The 20,774-nt window shown below is 42.1% G+C and overlaps 1 protein-coding gene across 1 annotated transcript in view; it reads right to left on the bottom strand.

Moving 5' to 3' along the window:
• Positions 1-20,774, bottom strand: part of LOC101677761 (cytochrome b-245 heavy chain) — a 35,198-nt gene that overhangs the window by 2,788 nt on the left and 11,636 nt on the right. Inside the window, exons 4-12 of the mRNA XM_045089449.1 lie at positions 19,601-19,685; positions 16,792-16,937; positions 14,628-14,818; positions 11,752-11,881; positions 9,307-9,399; positions 6,255-6,508; positions 4,995-5,157; positions 3,685-3,831; positions 664-788 (exon numbers count right to left, since the gene is read on the bottom strand). Of these exons, the coding sequence (XP_044945384.1) occupies positions 664-788; positions 3,685-3,831; positions 4,995-5,157; positions 6,255-6,508; positions 9,307-9,399; positions 11,752-11,881; positions 14,628-14,818; positions 16,792-16,937; positions 19,601-19,685 (1,334 nt within the window). The remainder of the gene's footprint in view (positions 1-663; positions 789-3,684; positions 3,832-4,994; positions 5,158-6,254; positions 6,509-9,306; positions 9,400-11,751; positions 11,882-14,627; positions 14,819-16,791; positions 16,938-19,600; positions 19,686-20,774) is intronic.

The raw sequence follows: 20,774 nt of genomic DNA, 5'->3' as shown, positions 1-20,774 counted from the left end.
CAGCATCTGCCTTGTAAAAAGATCCCCAAGTGATTCATATACTCATTAAAGGATAAAAAGCAAAGGTGTGAAAGGTATATTTGTGGTGATTTCTTGAGTTTATCATGTGTTCTAGCAAGACAGAGGATCTCCTCAAACTTCCAGAATGGGTACAGCTTTAATGAAGGCACAAAGGACCATAGGATGTCTGGCAACTTATGATTTTAGACCCCAAAACTAAAACTGAAAGTGGGCACCATATCTCCTTAATGATAAAAGTCTAAATCATATTGAATGAAAAGAAGTAGATACACCAGTGAGATTTAGGAGCCAAAAGAAAAGAGCTAAGTTATGGCCTCACTTGGGAGGAACAGGGTTCAGAAAGGCAGACGTGAGCCCCCCTGCCAGCATCTTTGTTTATAATAAGTAATTATTATAATTACTTACTGTAATTATAATCCAGGTAAAATTGATAATTATTATGATTACTTACTATAATCATAATCCAGGTAATTTTGGTGTGCTCTAAAGCCTCCCTTGTAAAGTCATATGTATCTGGAAACTTTTATTGGGTGTGAATACAGTAATCTAGGTATTTTAGTTTTCAGAATATACAAATCTAGCTGTGTTTGGGAGCTCCCTCTTTCGGTGACAGCGAAAGGGCTGGATCACCCAACTCCTTACTTTGGGTGTTGACTTGCGATTGTCTTGAATTCATTATCCCAGTTGGGTCGTCCATACAAGGTCTTTTGTTTCAGGCCTGTGATCACATCTTTCTCCTCGTCATGGTGCACGGCAAAGTGATCGGCCTGTGGGAAAGGGCACGAATTCACAAAAAAGAGACAGGCTGTAAGGAAAACACCGCTCTATTTACGTATCTCGCAAGCCAAGTTCTCACTACCCATTCTAACCATGTATATATTGGAGGGCTAGAAGGTAGACAATGATGAACAAACTGGGTCTCCTCAGGGAATTTATAGTCTAGAAGGGCAGACCTTGAAGTATGAGCATGAATAATCCTTTTTGCAGAACAGCGTATCACGAGTGCCACAGGAGAGGTACAACTATCTCAGTGAGAGTGAAGTGGGGAGGCGGAATGGGATGGATATAGGAAGACAAGGTTGGCAGCACTTGGCATCGGGCATGGAAGGTGTGGGTAGGATTTAAATTCTGACTAGTTTTCTTCCTGTTCTACATATGACTTTCTCTCTTGACCTTAATAGACTCCCACTCCTTTAGGAGAATTGCTAAGAACTAAAACAACCACAGACTAAAATGCACTCATATCTTGGCAACATAATGAGACAACAAATCAAGTCTAAAGCTAGTGTGTGTGTGGGTGTGTATGTGTGGGTGTGGGTGTGTGGGTGGGTGTGGGTGTGTGGGTGTGGGTGTGTGGGTGGGTGTGGGTGTGTGTGTGTGGGTGTGTGGCTGTACATAGTCACCTGTTGTTTTCTGCTACCATTCTAGGGGGTCTCAGTTCGAACAACAGATAGTTTTCATAAAAGTGGTTCATTACATTTATTTAAAACTTGAATCAGATTTTAAAGATTTTTTTTTTATTTGACAGAGAGAGAACACAAGTAGGCAGAGAGGCAGGCAGAGAGAGAGGAGGAAGCAGGCTCCCCGCCGAGCAGAGAGCCCGACGTGGGACTCGATCCCAGGACCCCGAGATCATGACCTGAGCCGAAGGCAGCGGCTCAACCCACTGAGCCACCCAGGCACCCTTGAATCAGATTTTAAATTCACTGGACAGGGGATGGTTGATGGGGATGGAGGAGGTTAACAAGGGTGACCACTGTGATTTAATAATCCTGTAAGGACTAATTTTGTAAAGCAAAACAGTTATTTTGCAATGCAAATAAATTTCTCATCTAAAAAACCGTGTCTGGTTTTTTAAATAATAAAACTGCAAAGTAATTCATAAATTATAGATTTTTTTCCCCTTGGGTTTCATTTTTTATCAAATATTTGCTGTTTTGTTTTGTTTTTAAATTGCAGAAATGGCATGTGAAATACTTTTTTCTTGGGGTACCTGGGTGGCTCAGTGCGTTGAGCCACTGCCTTCAGTTCAGGTCATGATCTCGGGGTCCTGGGAACGAGTCCCACTTCGCGCTCTCTGCTCAGCATGGAGCCTGCTTCCCCCCACCCCCGCCTGCCTCTTTGCCTACTTGTGATCTCTATCAAATAAATAAATAAAATCTTTTTTAAAAAATCCTTTTTTCTGGAGCAACAATGTTCATGGTCATCTGTTCCCAGATCTACAATTGCAACAAGACTCTTCTAAGACTTGGAGGATCGATGATAAACAATATGCCAAAACCCAAATGAAGGGTCAGTTTTCACAATCCAAGGTGCTTGTGAAAGTTGCCCAGGAGGGAGGAGGCAATGTGTGGCTATGGCCACCTTTCTCCCTGATACCAGCCAGGTACGGGCAGAGACTCTTGTCTTAGCTCCTTACTCAGGTTGAGCTAATGCTGCTTCTGCTGCTTCCAGGCCAAGTCATTGATGTTTGCTTATTTAGAAAGATTTTAGGGGCCCCTAGGTAGCTCAGTCAGTTAAGCGTCTGTCTTCAGCTCAGGTCATGATCCCAGGGTCCTGGGATCGAGTTCCACATCAGGCTCCCTGCTTGGCAGGGAGTCTGCTTCTCCTTCTGCCTCTCCCTTTGGCTTGTGCTCTCTCTCAAATAAATAAATAAAATCTTAAAAAAAAAAAAAAAAGAAAGAAAGATTTTACCCCCTAGGAATCATTAACTTGTTTCAGAGTTTCTCAATTTTAGCACTTTTGACATTTGAGACCAGATAATTCTTTGTTGTGGGTGAGCTGTCATAAATTGTAGAATGTTTTCGTTGTTAACATGGGAGCTACACATGCACACACACACATACATATATAATGTGTTATGTTTTATGTATTGTATGTTATATTACACACACATATACAGACATATATGCTATATTATACATATGCACACATATATCATTTTCATTAAATGTATTTTGATTTATTGATAAATGATAATCATGAACTAGTAGGAGTTTCTAAGAGTGCAGGTTCTGGAACATTCTGCCTCTGTCTCTTACTAGTTGGGTGCCCTTGGACAAATGACTTAACCTGTTCTGGCCTTTGCTTTCCTTGTCAGTAAAGTGTGGAGAATAATACCAGCTACTTCATAGGACTGTTGTAAGGATTGAATTTGACAATCTGTGTAATCACTAATAAAAATACCTAGCACATGGAATATGCTTAATAAGTATGAGCACTTATTATTACTATTTACTAAACGTATTGTGTGTATTGTAAAATAGACATGAACATAAAATTAAAGGAATATGTATGTGTGTACAGATAGAGGTAGAGATAGGCATAAAGAGAGGGAGAAAGACAGCTAATATTTTCTTCCCATTACCCTGTGGATCATCTTGTCCAGGTGGTTCGAGACCCTTGGAAGAAGCATGACTCTAAGAAGGTCAAAGTCATGGCTCTTATTCCCTGTGGGCTCCCTAGCTTTGATTCCAACTTCGAATCTAGTCTCAAGAGTCTGAACATGTGCGGACACTGAGTGAGAGCGGATGGGCTGGATCTCCCAACTCCACCAACTGTTCTTGGTAAGAATGGAATAGGGAACACTCCAGTAACCAAAGGGAAGTCGGTCTGCCCCGGGGAACTGTGGGAAGGATGCGAGAGTTGGGATCTCGCCCTCACCTGAGACTCATCCCAGCCCGTGAGATAGATGTTATAGCTGAGGAAGCCGGCGTTGTTCCTCTCCTGCATCTGGGTCTCTAGAAGCTGCAGCAAGTCCGCAAACCACTCAAAGGCGTGTGTGTCCCGGCACAGCCAGTAGAAGTATATCTGCAAAAGGTCTCATCAGAATGCACAGACGGGTTTCTACCCCACCCAACCCTGCAACCTTTCCCTGTTTCCCTAGAAACATAGGTTTTCAGAAAGCTCTGGACATCTCACAAGCTAGCTCACATGAACCTGCACAGGCCTTCACCCCGTGGGGCAGTAAATACCTTGGTCTCAGAAATGCATGGCTTAGGAAAACAACATCAGCTCAGCGCTTTCCCTCTGGGTCTGCTCTTGGCCACCTCAAATGCCTGGCTTCCTTTGTCCCGCCTCTCAGAAAGCCCAACTGGCTCTAGGCTAGCTTCACTGCCCGATAATGCCAGACATTCCTGAGTTCCTGGGGGGGAGGGCGGGGGAGCTGCTCTTCCTCTACCTTCTCCATATAGCAAAGAGAGAAAAGGGGAGAATAAAAAGTCACCGTCTGCTCAATGTCCCTACTCGAGGTTCTCTCTAAAGTGATTCGAATGACTCAGGTTTTATTCAAGATGTCCTTTACCGGGCAATGAAACCAAATGTACATGTGACCAAAAAATGCCCTGGGAATTTACTCTGAGGAGATACCCGTAAGAAAGTAAGTACAAGTTTCATGAAAGGGCGTGTTTCCTGCCCTCCCCTTGCAAAAAAAAAAAAAAAAAAAGGTATTGGGAGACCGGAAAAGCAATCAATCTCAATATCTAAATAGGATGGTATGATTCTGTACCCTCTCAATGCCACATAAAGAATCATTAAAAAGAATTATTATAAAGGCTGTGACAACACTGAAAAAACACTATGTTTTTTTTTTTTGAAAAAGTATACGTACTCAATATTTACAACTTTCCAAGAGTATGTAAACACGTGAGAAAATATTGGACGAGAATCCACAGAAAGGGTAGCTACTGCATCAGGGTTGCTAACATTTTCCATCCCCACTACCTTTCTTCCCAATTTCTTCTAATGCTCTCCAAGCGCAGTATATTACTTGCAATAATAGACCCGCTTATTTATAAGCACATTTGACTTATCAAACAGCTCTTTTATGAGAAGTCTGTCTCTCTGGAACCACCTGGAACTTGTGTTCACTTCCTTTGGTCTCCGCCAGCCTCTTCCTAGAAGGCTCTCTTTCACTTTGCTGGGCCAAGTGGGATGATTGCCCCCCAGCCCTCCAAAAAAATGAAGGGACTCACCTTTTTGAGTCTCAGATTGGTGGCATTGTTGCAGTATTTGTACCAGACAGACTTGAGAATGGACGCAAAGGGTGTGACCCCAATCCCTGCTCCCACTAACATCACCACCTCGTAACTGAACACATCTTCACTGGCTGTGCCGAAGGGCCCGTCCACAGCTATCCTGCAGGGAAGCGTGTGAGGAGGTGGTTAGAGGGTCACCTCGTACTGCAGAGTAGGATGGGGCACAGCTTATGTCCCACCGAACTGGCACAAGGTATCTACAGGGCACACTCTTCTATGAAATGGCTTTCAACTTGGTGTCAACATTGTGGTTCGAAGTAAGAAGAGGAAGTTTTAGCTAACTGAGAACATTTGGTAACTCTCAGGGGCATTTTTTTCATCTCTCCACCCTTTCATCAACCACCCCCCCCCAACACACACACACCTGTACCTCTTGCCAGGGCATCCCACAGTTGAAATTCCTGCTTACATTGCACGCTGAAGTACAGTGCAAACTTTCTGTCATAGCATCTTGTGAATTTAAAATCTTCACTTTTCATTTGTCTATTCATTGAGTCAAGCAACAAGCTTTTCTTGAGCATCTACTAAGTGCCCGGCACCATCTCAGGCACGTGGGAAGAAGGGGGCAAAGTCGATAATATATGGCATTTACCCTCAAAAAACATAGGTCAATTAAATTTTAAGAATATCCTTGATGGGGCACCTGGGTGGGTAAGCAACTGCCTTCAGCTCAGGTCATGATCTCAGGTTCCTAGGATCAAGCCCCATGTCGGGCTCCTTGCTCAGCGGGGAGTCTGCTTCTCCCTCTCACTCTGCCTGCTACTCTGCCTGCTTGTGCACTCTATCAAATAAGTAAAAATAAAAATTTTTTAAATAAATAAATAAAACAAACATATCCTGATGAGATGTGTTCCCTCTATCTTTAAAAAAAAAAAAGAATATCTTTGATACACTATAACTTTGTCTAGAAAAGTTAATATACCTTGGCCTTGACCCTTACATATTTAAAGGAATTTGGTAACACTCATTACTAATATTTGATTCAATATTTCCTATTTCCCACAAGATTTATAAGTATATGCTTAAACGCACCACACACATAAAATGGGGAACACCGACATAGCTACCTATATTTGTAGAACTTGTGTGTTTGCTCACCCCCGGGAGACAGTGTAGTGAGAGATGGGAAAAGGGGAGCTATTGGGTGACAGTTTTCGTGAACTTGTACACTTCTGTAAATATGCTCTTTGTGCTTACTTAGGTAGTTTCCAAGCATCCTGAAACTCCTGCTTATCACAGCCACAAGCATTGAAAAGTCCTTCCGTCCAGTCCCCAACGATCCGAATATGGATGCTGAAGAAGTCTTCCTCAGGGGCGGAGGTCAGTGTGAAAGGGTGCCACTCCAGCCTGGACACCTTGGGGCACTTGACGAAAATGTATTGTCCCACCTCCATCTTGAATCCCTTCTTCTTCATCTGTAGCTCGATGGTTTTGAAAGGGTGAGTGACCACCTACAAAACAAAACATGTCTCTGGGAGGCGCCTGGGTGGCTCAGTGGGTTAAGCCTCTGCCTTTGGCTCAGGTCATGATCTTAGGGTCCTGGGATCGAGCCCCACATCGAGCTCTCTGCTCAGTGGGGAGCCTGCTTCCTCCTCTCTCTCTCTGCCTACTTGTGATCTCTCTCTCTCTCTCTGTCAAATAAGTAAATAAAATCTTTTTTTAAAAAGTCTCTGGAAACTACAATTTCCCCCAAATACTTGCCTTTTCGGTGTCCATACGGACAAAAGGCTGAGCTAAGATGCCACCCACACATCCTCTGTACAAGTCCAAAGAGGCATTTCCTCGAGTGCATGTGTCTCATCTCTTGTGGCTTGTCCTCAGCTGGAGCCCATGGCCTGCCAAATCCCAGACATCTTCCCAACCCACTCCCTGGAGGATCTGCTGAGGCTGCAGCTGCAACCGACTGAGAGTCATTCATTTCCTCCCCAAGCCTGGCCATCTTTCCTTTTACAGGTTCATCTCCTCAGAACACACCTCCATCAACCCTCTGTCTGCAACTCTCTGTCTCCAAGTCTTTGCCAGGGAGTCTGGCCCAAGACATCAGCCTACTGTGATATTTTTTCTCCAAAAAGTCAAGGCACGTGCTAGAAACAGGAAGAAGAGATGGCTTCCTGCTCAGCCTTCCTGTCTTCCCAGGGGACGATCAAGAGCCTTGGCAGCTGGATAGAAGAAGGGGACCCTATTGGCTGGCAATATAGAAACATCCCACAAACCAAGCCAAATGTACTCGTCTTTGTCCTGAGTCATACCTTGAACCTGCCTGATTGCATGCATTGTGTTTACATTTCTACCTATCTGGGAAGTACATCATCGGTCTATCCCAAAGTCAGCTCCCACCCACCCATTGCCATGCTCATTCTCCGTGTGTACAAGGGTTCATGACAGCTTTGTTTGTAACAACAAACAATTGGACACAGTCCAAACACCCATCAACTGGTGAGGTGGTAAATAATTAAAAAAAAAAAAAGGCAGTCCAAAGAAAAGCTGTCATTACAATACAGAGAGCAATACATCATTTCTGGGACAATTTCTGAGATACTGAGGACTTTCTAGGTACAACTAAAAAAACAAACCAAGGGGCATCAAGGCAAAGAAAAATCAATAGAAACAAAATTGCAGCTCCCTAAATGTTGACCGAAGGTGCCAAGCTTTCTGTGAGTGAGGAGGGTTAAGGCAGGAAATCCTTTCAATAAATATTGCCAAGCATTTCCAAAACTTGTGATTTCACTCCATCTTAAATGATTAAGCAGCACCCAACATCCTTTCATGACCGAAATAAAGAATCTTAAAGCTTCATTTTGAAGCCAAAAACTAAAAATCGACAAAAATTATTTTGAAAATGATGTTTACCGTGTTGCAATTTTGTATGGTGAGAACATTCTTTTGGCTGCCCCAGGTGAAACTGGGTTTAAATGAAATAAAACACACTAGCAGAACTGACACCCTGTTTCTTAGTTGTTTTTTACTTTTTGAGAAGAAAATGAATATCTGTTTTTATGAGAAGAAAACGAGTATCTATTTTCTCCACAGGAAAGCAGATTTGTTTTTAAAATATGTTCGAGAAAAATACTTGCCTGCTTAGTCAGGTCTAGCCTAGTAAGGAAAATTTTGTGGCAGCCTTTCTTGCTCTTCTGTGGGCTTTTTCTTTTCATATAGTGTAAGTATCATAAAAGGAGAGCTGCTATAGCTTCCTATATTTCATGATTTCCAGTGCCAGCTGGACTAACTTTACTCTGGCCTTCCACAGATGCCAAGAAAGAAAAGCTAGAGAGGGCAGGGAGAATTCATATGTTTTGCAAGAATAACCCATACTAGGCTTTTAGTAAACACTTTTTAAACTGTATTGAGTTGAATTCAATTTTATTTGATGAAACTAGTTTTGTCTCTTGTTTCCTGAAACGATAACCAGGAGTTTCTATTTCTATTTATTGAGTCGGATATTTATTTAGTTAGTAATGAGAAGCAGCAGAGAAACTAAATGCATGATATTCTGTGATGACATTCACAGTACACAAAGAAGGTAAAGGGAGACCAAGAAAACTACCTCCACCTCGGTCAGACCTGCCCTTGGCTCCCTGGTTCTTTTGGCGTCTGAGTATTTTAAGGCTCAGTGTGTACCCTTTAGAACTCACGTGTTTTGCTTCTTCACTCTTACCCGCCCACGTCATCGCTGGATGCCACTGGATCATCCTCCTCTCTCTCTCTCTCTCCATACACACACACACACACACACACACACACACACACACACACACACACTGAGAGAGAGGGAGAGAGAGTTTTATTCATGCACACAAAACAGTCCACTTTATTTTTCAACAGAAAATGTTAATTTGGGGGCGCCTGGGTGGCTCAGTGGGTTAAAGCCTCTGCCTTCAGGCTCAGGTCGTGATCCCAGGGTCCTGGGATCGAGCCCCGCATCAGGTTTTCTGCTCAGCGAGGAGCCTGCTCCTCCCTCTCTCTCTGCCTGCCTCTCTGCCTACTTGTGACCTCTGTCTGTCAAATAAATAAATAAAACCTTTTTAAAAGAAAGAAAGAAAATGTTGATTTGTACTTCCCCCGGTTAAAAGGTTCAACCATCATCAAGCTAAGTATACCAACTGAATTCAACCATAGCTCTTCTCTCTGTTCTACATTAAATCAAAAGAAACCAAGTGAAAGACAGCTCCGATCAACGGTACAGACAACTTGGGTAGACTTGTCCATGTTATAGTTAGATACGATTAGTTATTCTTAAACCAGACAATACCTTGGTGATGACCACCTTCTGTTGGGATCGCCAAAACCGCACCAGCCTCTCACAGAGATACAGAAACATGGGACCCACTATCCACTTCCACGTCTGTAATCAGAGCAAAAGATGAAAATGGCATGTATTCAGGGGTAAGAGCTAATAAAAGATTAATGGGAATGAAAAATTTCCAAAGTCAAGTTAATCTTTGTAAGCTTGTTTAAATATTTGATATCCGATAGGTAAATTTCTTATACAACAGAATGCATGAAAAATATCGAAAGTTAAAATAAAATCTTAAGGGGCGCCTGGGTGGCTCAGTGGGTTAAGCCGCTGCCTTCAGCTCAGGTCATGATCTCAGGGTCCTGGGATCGAGTCCCGCATCGGGCTCTCTGCTCAGCAGGGAGCCTGCTTCCTTCTCTCTCTCTCTGCCTGCCTCTCAGTGTACTTGTAATTTCTCTCTGTCAAATAAATAAATAAAATCTTTAAAAAAATAAAATAAAATAAAATCTTAAGCCAATAGAAATGAGCATTGTCCTTGGCCACATTGGGGAACTTTATCTACAGTATAAAACTTTCCCAAGAGGAACTGCCCACAAGAATGGGATTTCCTCCTGGTGTTGCAATAGCAGTTGCAGTAACCCTACAGCAGAACAAGATTAGTTTCAGAATTAACATTTCTCTTAAGGATAGCATTTCAACAACACCATATTTTTAATGCAACATTGTAGTTGCTTTCTCTCAACCATGTAGTCAAAGCTTAATCTTTTGCAAGATAAGAAATTTCATGCAAGAATTTAGCTGTTTCTCCAACATCCTTGTGAGTTCTGGGAGCTATGCAATGCACCTGCTGAACAGGAACAAGGCCAAAGATTTTCAGATTTCTTTAGATTCCTCTCTTGTCAGAATCTTCAATGCTTCGCCACACTGGAATTAACCTGTAGTATTACTGGCTATATGAAAACCTTTAGGGTAAACAGATCCATCCTGGGACTCCCGTCAGTTAGGTTCCCAGTTTAATACCTAAAGTAGTAAAGAGCTTTAGGAGGCGATATCATTTAAAAGATGGCATTTCAGAATGGATTCCAAGAAAGAAAAAGAAATCACAAAGGGCTTCCTATAGTCTCACCTATGATCTTTCTATTAAATGTTTCAAGGTAGCTTTAGATTGGAAGTTGAGAGCACTGAATGTCCCACCTCCCACCAAAATTGAAGACTATCTGCCCGCAAGTCAGATATATTCTGCTGCTGGCCTTTGTTTTCATGGCACAGGTTTTCAAAATAGCCTGGCACCACCCATCTCTTTCCTAGGACATCGAACATAATGAGGTGTTGGACATCGCCTCTACTCGCAGAAACCCAGAAGCTCCTTTGAGGTAGATGCCTGTTAAGTGCCCTGATTCCAGCTGTCTTCAAGGAAGGGTGCGTTCCCTTAACCCATAAGAGGACCTGCAATACAGTTTCTTTTCTACCTTTTCCATTGATGTGCGCATGTACCGGGGGCAGTTTGTTGATACATCTGGTTGCTTTCATTAATGGGCAAGGATGCTTAAAGTTTTTAAGTCTCTGGACAGCAGACTGTGTCTTAGAAGAAGAAAATTCCTATGTTAAGAGAGTAGGGAAAAAGAAAGGAGAAAATGGGGTAGGACTTTTGTCTTTACATTATACTGTGCTTAAAAAAAAAAAATAATAATCCTGTTCAGAAGCAAGCCCTGTACCAACGTTGATTTTTGCCTAGCTTTAGACCGGTAGTTGGCATGGTAACCAATAAGGTACACTGCTTGTCCATGGAGGAAAATAAATGAAGAACACAGGTCCCACTTCTCAACGGAGAGGAGATATTGAGAATACATCAAACTTTGCAGAGCACACAACAGGAGCACCCAGTGGAAGGTGAATATTCTACCATGTTTTCCCTTAGTCATCCTTGCTATACTCTTGTGTTGGTATAAACCTGGATGTCCAGTGTCCTTTATGTGGTGCAGACATGGCCCCTGATGCTTAAAGGCAGCCCTATGAGTTACTTCATCAGTTTCCTTCCCAGCTTTGAAAGCTGTACAGAAAGTCTTACTTCATGGTATCTGAAAAAGCCCTAAGCTCCTTATGAGCGATTATCTGAGCTATCCAACTCAGCTCAGAATGGAATCCCTCTGGAAATCATTACTGTGGCCCTCACATCCAGAAGAGAAGAGATGGAATTTCTTGAACCCCCAACAGCACTTCCAAAAGCAATGCTTTTCCAAGTTTTATATCAGGTTGTTCGTAATAGACCAATGCAATCCTTACCTTTCAAGAAATAATTCTAGACAATAAGTATAGGAGAAAAAAGTAGATATTTATACCATTCTAACAGTTCCGTGGCATTTGTAACAGACAGCTCTATGACATTTGTACATATTTCTGAGACACAGTTGGAAGATTATTGGTAAAGAAATTATAATTGTAACAATGAACTATACATACCATAGGAGGGTTCCCAGCGAACTGTGGGATTGCACATTTTCCTGGTTTTCCCCATTCTGAGGGATCTTTGTCACACTTTTCAGGGTTGTCTTTGTCTAAACTCTCTTGGGTTTGCTGGCGAACAATTCGCCTGCGGAGGAAATGTAAGTCCAGACCATTTAGTAGCAAGAAGCTAAGTTCTTCGCTTTTTGAGAATCTGGGCATATTTCAAGTATTCTAGAATGGATCCTGTACTTCCTACTTAACAGTGATATCTCATTAACCCTTCTGAGTAGATTTGAGGAAGGGAAAAAAATGTCTTCTTCAGCAATAGAAAAAAAACATTAGCACAATGGCACAAAGAATACGTAAGTTTTGGATCATATCAATACCTGTTTCCTTAAAGGGAGCATTTGTGCTTCTGTTTCAAGTATTATTTCCATTTACAAACAAACAGACCAAAACAGGAAAACTGCAAATCTAACAGAGCAAGTACTCGCCCATACAGTGCCTTTGTGGGAATTACAAAGAGATGTCCCCTCTGTGAGGACAGTCCTAGAAGCAAAGAGCTTGGCCAGCGAAGCATAGGCGAATATTACATGCCATGGACAGGTGCCCCTGTGTGGTTGACCATCACACACAGTAGCTCTGAGGCTTAATCCAATCACTTCATCTGATGTTCCAAAATTGTCTCAATGAAACTGAAAGTGTTGAAATCAATTTAAGGAGACTTTGCGGAGACTCAGACATTCTCACAGATATCAACACTAATGGTGTGTCCTTGGAGGCACTAAGAGCCTGGTCATTTCCATTCCCCAGATTTCAGCTGAGCAACTGCTAACACATAAGACAATATGGGTTTAGTGGGACCAGAGGAAAGCAGATGCAAAGTCAAGTGAATCATGTTCCTGACCTCAAGGAACTTAAACAGCAGGGTCTTCAGAAAATATACTAAGAGACACAGAAGGCCCCCTTTGTAGTAGCTGTATGGGGGACCTAAAATGTGGTGTGCCACGTGGTATATTCTGTGAATGTTTTAATCCAAGGCTGTCAACCATCCTTTTCTACCCTAGGCCTTGGGGCCGAGAGTTACCGTGTACTGAGCATCTATTATGTGCCAGGCCGGAGGAAAGTTACTCTACACAAATTATCTCAGTTGTACCCCCATAACAAGCCTGAATGGTAAGTACTGGCACCCCAGTTGACATACGAGAACGCTGAAGCTTAGAAAAACTGGTAACAGAAAGTGATTTGTAACAGAAAAGCAGAATGATTTGGAGAAAACAATTTTGGGCCCGTCAGACAGCCTTGGTTTCAAATCCCAGGTCCACTCCTTGATAGTTTGGTGGCCTTGGGCAAGTTATTTAACTTCTTCTGTGCCTCAGTTTCTTCAGCTGTAAAATCGGTCTAATAATACCTAACTAAACCTGTATTTTAGTAATAAATTGACCTGATGCATAAAATATGCCAGCACAAAGTAAGAGTCCCACAACTGATAACTGTCAAAATTCCTGAGGGCCAAGTTCACATGGGGAGTAAGTGAGAGAAAACAAATTAGATTGTCTCCTCTTCTCTGCGCCAGGACCAGAAGTCAGAAAACCTGGATTTTAATCCCAGTTCAGCTGCTGCCTTGGCCCTGAGACTGTAAGCAATCAGCCAGCCAGTGTAGGTGGCAGATTCTTTTCAGACGGCGAGTGGGGCAAATACATGTCCTCGCCTGCTCCAAAGGAAAATGCATCATTGTGAAACTATACAGACATAAAGTGGGGGATTACTAAACTAGGGAGGGGAAGAGCCTCATTTTTTGTGTCTGGATTCTCTGAAACAGCTGGGTTCTGACCAAATCCCATTTAAAGATACTCATTTGCTTTAAGAGAGACCAGAGTTCTTTGTCTACACAGATTTTTCAGAGCTTACAAAGGGTTGATCAGAGGTCAGAGTCAGCAAGTCGGTCAAGAATGCATATGAGTAATTGCCTGATGCTACTTCTTCCCACCCTTTCCCTTTTCACACTTAGGTCTTAGGCACCTCTAGGCCAACTTGGCTCCCAGGAGAGTCACTGAGCCTTGAGCATGTGCTCTCCTGATGCTTAGTTACGTGGAGCCCGAAACCCACCAGGGGACTTCCCCAGGCCTGCTTTTGTGTGCAGGTGGGAGAATCAGCTGCTGTGAAACAGCATAAAAAGGAAACCCAGTATAAAATAGGATTCCCCATAAGACCTACTGTGCCAACCACACGTGCAGGCACTGTGACTCTCTATGAGGATATTCGTCACCACTGGCCTGAGACCACCTGGGCCCCAGTCCCCCAGGATATGGGGATGTGAGTTTATCTCTAGAATGAGTGCTCGATAGAAGTGAGCTCTTACCTTTATTGTGTTAGAATGCTGGAAGGCAATAACCATGTATGTTTCCTTCTAGTATTGCCCACCGTGCCAGAGAGCAGTCCTCATGCACCGTAGATAATCAATACATGTCCAGCTTGAATCGAAGCTCACTGAACTACAGCAAACCCTGTCGCCTGGTTAATCAGGTGCCCCTCTAGTTTGGGAGTTTGTCTAATTTAGTAGAGTTTGAGCCATAAGAACATCACTGCAGACATCCAAGACCCCTCCAGCACCCTTAACGTGTTTCACACCCTTGCAGAGGTACTCAAACATTGGTGCATTTTTCAAGCTTGTTAGAATGAACTGCCTTAATAATAGCTATTGTTAAATTACCACAGAAATAATAGCTATTCATCGGTGTGAGAAACTGAAATGCTGCTGAGTGGTCTCTGTCCAACTGACCTCTGGTGTCCCCTCATATTCCCTCAGCAGACAGACTCGCCACACACAGACTAGGTCACGGTGCCTCCGACAGCATCATACCTAGAAATTAAAGGATTTAAACACTCACTCAGCTCCATGGATGGCGAGGCCAATGAAGAAGATCACAAAAAGGTGGTGCGTGTACCAAAACACTTCAAAGTAAGACCTCCGGATGGTTTTGGCAGAGGAGGTGATAATTAGAATGAGGCACAGGGTGATCACGATACCAGTGATGCCGGCCACGCGGGTCACAGCCACATACAAGCCTCCCTCAGGATTCTGCAAAATACAAACACACACACACACACACACACACACACACACACATTATCCGTAGGCTCTCAAATACAGGATGACCTATTTATAAAGTGTCTGGTGTATAGGCCAATAGATATTTTCATTCCTCCCTTTCAATAATCCTAACCATCCTTCACAGAGTGAAATAGATTTGGAATAGGTATTTCTCAATTTAAAACCGTCTTATGTGGTCGAGGTGTCATAGGAAGTACTAACTGATAGGCTGAAATAGTTCTAAGGGAGTATTGAACAAATAGTTCTAAGGGAGCCAACTGTAAGATGTCCTAAAAGAGTCTGAGGTTCTTTCTCCCTTTGGTTTGGAAAGGGCCACAGTGCTTAGTGGGCAAATGTATTCTGGACATGCCCCCCATCTTAGGCTGGGTTCCCCTGAAGCAGACAGACCTTGAGATGAGGATTCATGAGTAAATGATTTTAAAAAGGTGTGCTCCAAAAGACACTGGTAAGAAGATGGGCAACAGGATAGGAAAGAGGGAGAAGTCAAACAGGAGGGTGAGCTCAGGCCAAGTCTTTAGTGAAGGTTGCTTCAAAGTTCATCCTGACTCAAGGCAAGGAAGCTGGCCTTTCATGGCCTGCACCCCACAGGTATTGGCTAATGGCTGCCCACAAAGAGGTAGCCATCCAGGCTGTTCCAGATCTTTGAGTTTGTGCGTCAAGGAACTTCCGTAGCCCCAGGGTGGTCCTCTGAGGAAGAAAGGCAGGTATCAGCAATTGGAAGTGAAAACACATGGAAAGGTAGGGGGAGCACAGACATAGTACAAGTGGTCCAAAGAGATCCAGGCAAAGCAGGACAGCATCGGCTCACCTAGTGTGTTCATGTTGCCTTCCTTCTATATCATTGTACAAACAATGAACAATATGAAAGAAAAATTATCCCAGAAGTTACAGAAAAGGAATTTCTTTTTCTCTTAGGCAAGTTGTTTCCATGTTGGTCTGAGGAGAATTATTTCTGCAACATTAAGGGACATTTTTTCTCATCTTTTCTAAACACGAGGAAACATGTTTGGAATTCAGTGTATAATTATGTGACTTGGCCATCTTCCCAAGCCATTGGGCACATGAAGATGACTCAGAGCTTCTCTGACTGAGTGTAGGAAACTCTAACAACTGCTGGAAGGGAAGAAGTCCTTGCTGTGGATACCTCAAATGGCTTCGCCTGGAAGACCTTGGAGTTACTCCCAGTTCACTGTGCTTCCCATGGGATGATTATCAGCAGACATAGGCCACCCCTCGGATGTTGTAGGCAAGAAGGAAGAAAAGTACCTCTGTCGGCTGTCAGCTGGTGGCTAGCCTGGTATGAACCTTGAGACCAGAGTGTTCCCTAATTCACATAAAGAATCTCATAGAACACCCGCATCAGATGAGGTCGGTGTGTGACTGTGAGGGAGTGGGACAAAAACAAGACCACTCCGGAACTTTGTCAGAGCCAAGAAAACAACACAAGGGACTGCTGCTAAGATACCCAAGCATAGAAAGACCCCAAGTTCCTGACCATGCCTGATGCAGAGCAAATCCTTGCTTCCTTAAACCCCACCAAAACCACCTGACAGAAGTCCATGACAAGCCTCCATGAGCACCTTCCTAGAATGTCCCAGACTTTCTCATGGTGTGAGGCCTCTTTTGCTGCAGTAAGTAATAAACTCAACTTTGTTTGACTAGATGTATGTTCTTGTTTTTCTTTGTCATGGGTGAGCCTGAGTTACTCCAGATTCTACAGGTGAGCATAAGGAACTGGAAAACATCTAGAGACCCTCCACACATGGGATCAGGAGTGGGGAAGACATGTTCTCTGTATCCACATTCTTAGAAACTATAAACTTTGCCCACTGATGGTCAACTTTTATCATTGTTGGTGTTCTGCCCAAGTAGAGTTCTTCACTCATTGAAATCTAGTCCTCAGTTTTAACGGCCTAGTCTGAATCCAGAAATAGACTTACCGGGATTTCCTCTCGAGCAAAATTGAGGTAAGTTTCACCAGGTTTATCTCCAAGTCTAGAGAGTGCTATTGAATAGCTATCAGATTTGTTGACTCGGGCATTCACACACCACTCCACATTAAACAGATGGGCAATGGTATGAATCGCTGAAGAGGACAGAGAAGAGAAGGGTGCAGTCAATTTTCATGTAAACTGGGTTTCTGGTTATAGCCCCTGACTCTATGATAAGATACAGGGAGACACAGGGATGGCCCAGGACACTTAGAAACAAGAACTGGGTCTCCAGGCCAGACAGGCAAGACTAGAACTCTAGTGGGTAAGCTATTCTCTAGTTGTGTGATCATACGCAAATCACTTGACCTCTCTGGTCTTGGTTTCCTCATTTGTAAAATGAAGATGTTTAAACGACACTATCCTAAAGATCCAATCAAGTTCTGAAATTCTACAAAATAACCGTGGTCTCTGAGGATATTTAGGTGTGCTCTCATTATCTCTCTCCCCCTGATATGTTTATGCTCAAACAAGAAGACTCTCATGCAATGTATGCCTTTGGCCAGCCCATTCACCTGATTCTGACATTACTCCAGAAAGACAATAACATATTATTGAACTGATATAAACCAATGGCCACAAGAGTGAATATCTTCTTGAAAATTGCATTCCTTACTTAATAAGCACTTACATACAACTTCCCGGGTGCCAAGAACTGTTGTAAGTGCTTTATAATTACTTAATACTTATGTGGAGGCAATGATGTAGGTACTGTTAGTACCAGCTCATCTTACAGATGAGGAAACTGGAGCATAGATTGCTTTAATATCCCGCCCAAGATCACCAAGCTAGAAAGCAGCAGAATTAAGAATCTAATCCAAGCACTCTGGTACTCAAATTTTTGCTCCTCACCATTACGCTATGTTGCTTTCTAATAAGATTTTATCATGCATTTTGCTTTTGAACCATCTTATTCACCACAGCTCAGAAAGCCTGCATGATCTACTAATAGAAGAGAAACACAGTTAAACACTTGCAATGTAAACCTATTTTACTCAAATTATGGGGAAACTCTTTAACGGCAAAGTAAAAGTCTCTTTTGTTCATCACTGCCAATTGCCCAGCACATCACTTATTTGTTAAGTGAATTAGTGAAGATCTGATTAGGGTCCCAAATACATCCCTTCTGCCAACACTGCCACTTTAGTAATTATAATAACAACACATAATAAAGAATACATATACACATATGTATACCTAGTAGATATATAATAACAATAATAATAAAGGAGACTCTTGGCCGATAAGGGCTATCTTACCCTTAAGATAAGATAAGATATCGTCTCAGCTTATGGGTTGTGGCCCCCATAGGGTTAGTGCAAGAAATTCGCAAATCTACATGTTCAACCCTAGTATTTTTGTTAATGGATAAATAAAAGCTCTCAGTTGTGGACTTTTTTTATATTAAAAAGCATGGAGAAGGGTGAGGACACTGAGATTTTGTCAGAAGACCCCAAGATAAAAGAAGTTTTAAGACTTGAAAGAATGGGGTGCCTGGGTGGCTCAGTCGGTTAAGTGTCTGCCTTTGGCTCAGGTCATGATCCTGGGGTCCTGGGATTAGGTTCCATAGCAGGCTCCTTCTCTGGGGGGAGCCTGCTTCTCCCTCTCCCTCTGCTGCTCCCCCTTCTTGTTCTCTCTTTCTCTCTCTGTGTCAAATAAATAAATAAAATCATTTAAAAAAAGAGTTGAAGGAATAAATCCTAATATGGCAATGGAAGAAAGAGTGGTGAATATTTTTTAACAGAATTCATTCAAAAAGTACAACATATCTTGGTGGGAATGTAAATTGGTGCAGCCACCATGGAAAACACTACAGAGTTGCCTCAAAAAAACTAGAAAAAGAAATACCACATAATTCAGTAATTATACCCAAAGAAAATGAAAACACTAATTTGAAAAAAAGATATATGCACCCCCATTTTTATAGCAGCATTATTTACAACAGCCAAGATATGGAAGCAACCTAAGTGTCCATCTATAGGTGAATGGATAAAGAAGAAGTGGTACTATATAGATATAGATATAGATATCTTATATAGATATCTTATATAGATATCAGATATACATATCTTATATCTTATATATATATATCTTATATATATATATCATAACATACTCAGCCATAAAAAAGAATGAAAACCTTGCCATTTGCAACAACATGAATGGACCTAGACAGTATTACGCTATGTGAAATAAATCAGACAAAGAAAGACAAATACCATATGGTTTCACTTATGTGTAGAATCTAAACAGCAAATCAACCAAACCAAACAAACCAGAAACAGACTTATAAATATAGACAGCAAAAAAAAAAAAATATATATATATAGACAGCAAACAGGTGGTTGCCAGAGGGGTTGGGAGTGAGGGGATGGGCAAAATAGGTGAAGAAGATTAAAAAATATAAACTTCCAGTTATAAAACAAATAACTCACAGAGGGGTAAAGTACAGCACAGGGAATGTAGTCAATAATAGTTACTAACTTTGTGTAGTGGCAGACGATAACTCTGTGTATCGTGGTGAGCATTTTATAACGTATGTCATTGTCAAATCACTATGTCATACACCCGAAACAAACAGGATGCTGTATGTTAAGTATACTTCAGTTAAAAAATTAAAAAAAAATACAACATAGCCAATCACCACCTGATCTATCTAAAAAGGCTGACCTCTTCTAAAATAAAAGGTATCTAGGAGAAGAGGGAACTGTCTGGTTTCAAGTTTTCTTTGCAATCTCACATATCTTAATCAGCTCACCAGTGTGAAGCGCAATCATCCACGCCACCATTTTATGGAAAGTGAGGTTCCTGTCCAGTTGTCTTCGAATTCTTGTGGAACAGCACTTTTGGATTAAAGGGAAAAGAACAAAACAGTAATTGTTATCAAGAAGGTTTTCTGTGTGCCAGACAGTAGATACAGATCATCTCACTTAATTGTCATAACCACCCTGAAAGCACTGTCATTCTATGCCTTTGATAGATGAGAAAACAGAAGCTCAGATTCTCGTACTCATCTTCCCAAGGTCAACCAGCCAGTGAGTAGTCTACCTGACAGGTTCCTGAGCAACCACACAAGCACAACTGGCTCAGCCCCAGGAGCCTGGAGAAGTTCGTTGAACAATAAGTGTTAGGTCCCTACAACCAGTCTCTGCATATTTTACCTGGACCTGAAGGAGGAGCTCTCTGTCTCTGTGTCTTCTCCATCACTTTTTCCCACCCCAGAATGTTTGTGAGCTCCCCACAGTTCCTCACTGGCAGGTAGCGAAGGCTCATCCTTGTGAAGGTGTCAACCAGTAAGTTAAGTGTTAGTTAGGTGAGAGATTCAAGAGTTAGCTCTCCCTGGAATACCGGCAGTGTCATAGGAAAGATGTATGCATTTCACACGACCCTGAAAGTCTAACGGGGACACAGACTAGTGAACAGCTCTAGAATAAGTGAATACTTTAAGAACAACACCCTTCGAAGACATACACTGTGGGAGGAAAAAAAATACCCACTCACCTCTGTTGATAGAGACAACATCACAAGGAGATATCATTAACCAAATATTAATAGCAAAAAGAGTGATAGGTAGTATTTACAAAGAGCTTGTGCAAGGAACTGTTTTAAATGTTTTATGTGCATTCTGACTCTTCATTTTTGCATCAGTCCTAGTAGGGAGGGACCATTATTATCATTGTATGACAGGTTAGGGAAAAACCTGTGGGGAGGTAGCCTTAGGACACATAGTTAATAAGTGGCAGAGTTGAGATTTAAATCTATCAGATGCCAGAGTATCAATATTCTGATATTTCATGCCTTGTATGATTACCTTGACATTAAAAATACTATTTTGGTCAGTACTCAAGTGTGACTGTCCTTCTGATATGTGTTAGAGGATGTGGATTTGAATCTTGATTCAGGTCAACGCCCAAAGTAGAAAAAAACAAACT

This window comes from Mustela putorius, unplaced genomic scaffold, assembly GCF_011764305.1.
Source record: "Mustela putorius furo isolate JIRA1106 unplaced genomic scaffold, ASM1176430v1.1 tig00003836_pilon_pilon_pilon, whole genome shotgun sequence".
In the NCBI taxonomy this organism is placed as follows: Eukaryota; Metazoa; Chordata; class Mammalia; order Carnivora; family Mustelidae; genus Mustela; species Mustela putorius.
Note: the sequence above shows the minus strand (reverse complement) of the source record. Positions and strands in the feature narration are given on the sequence as shown.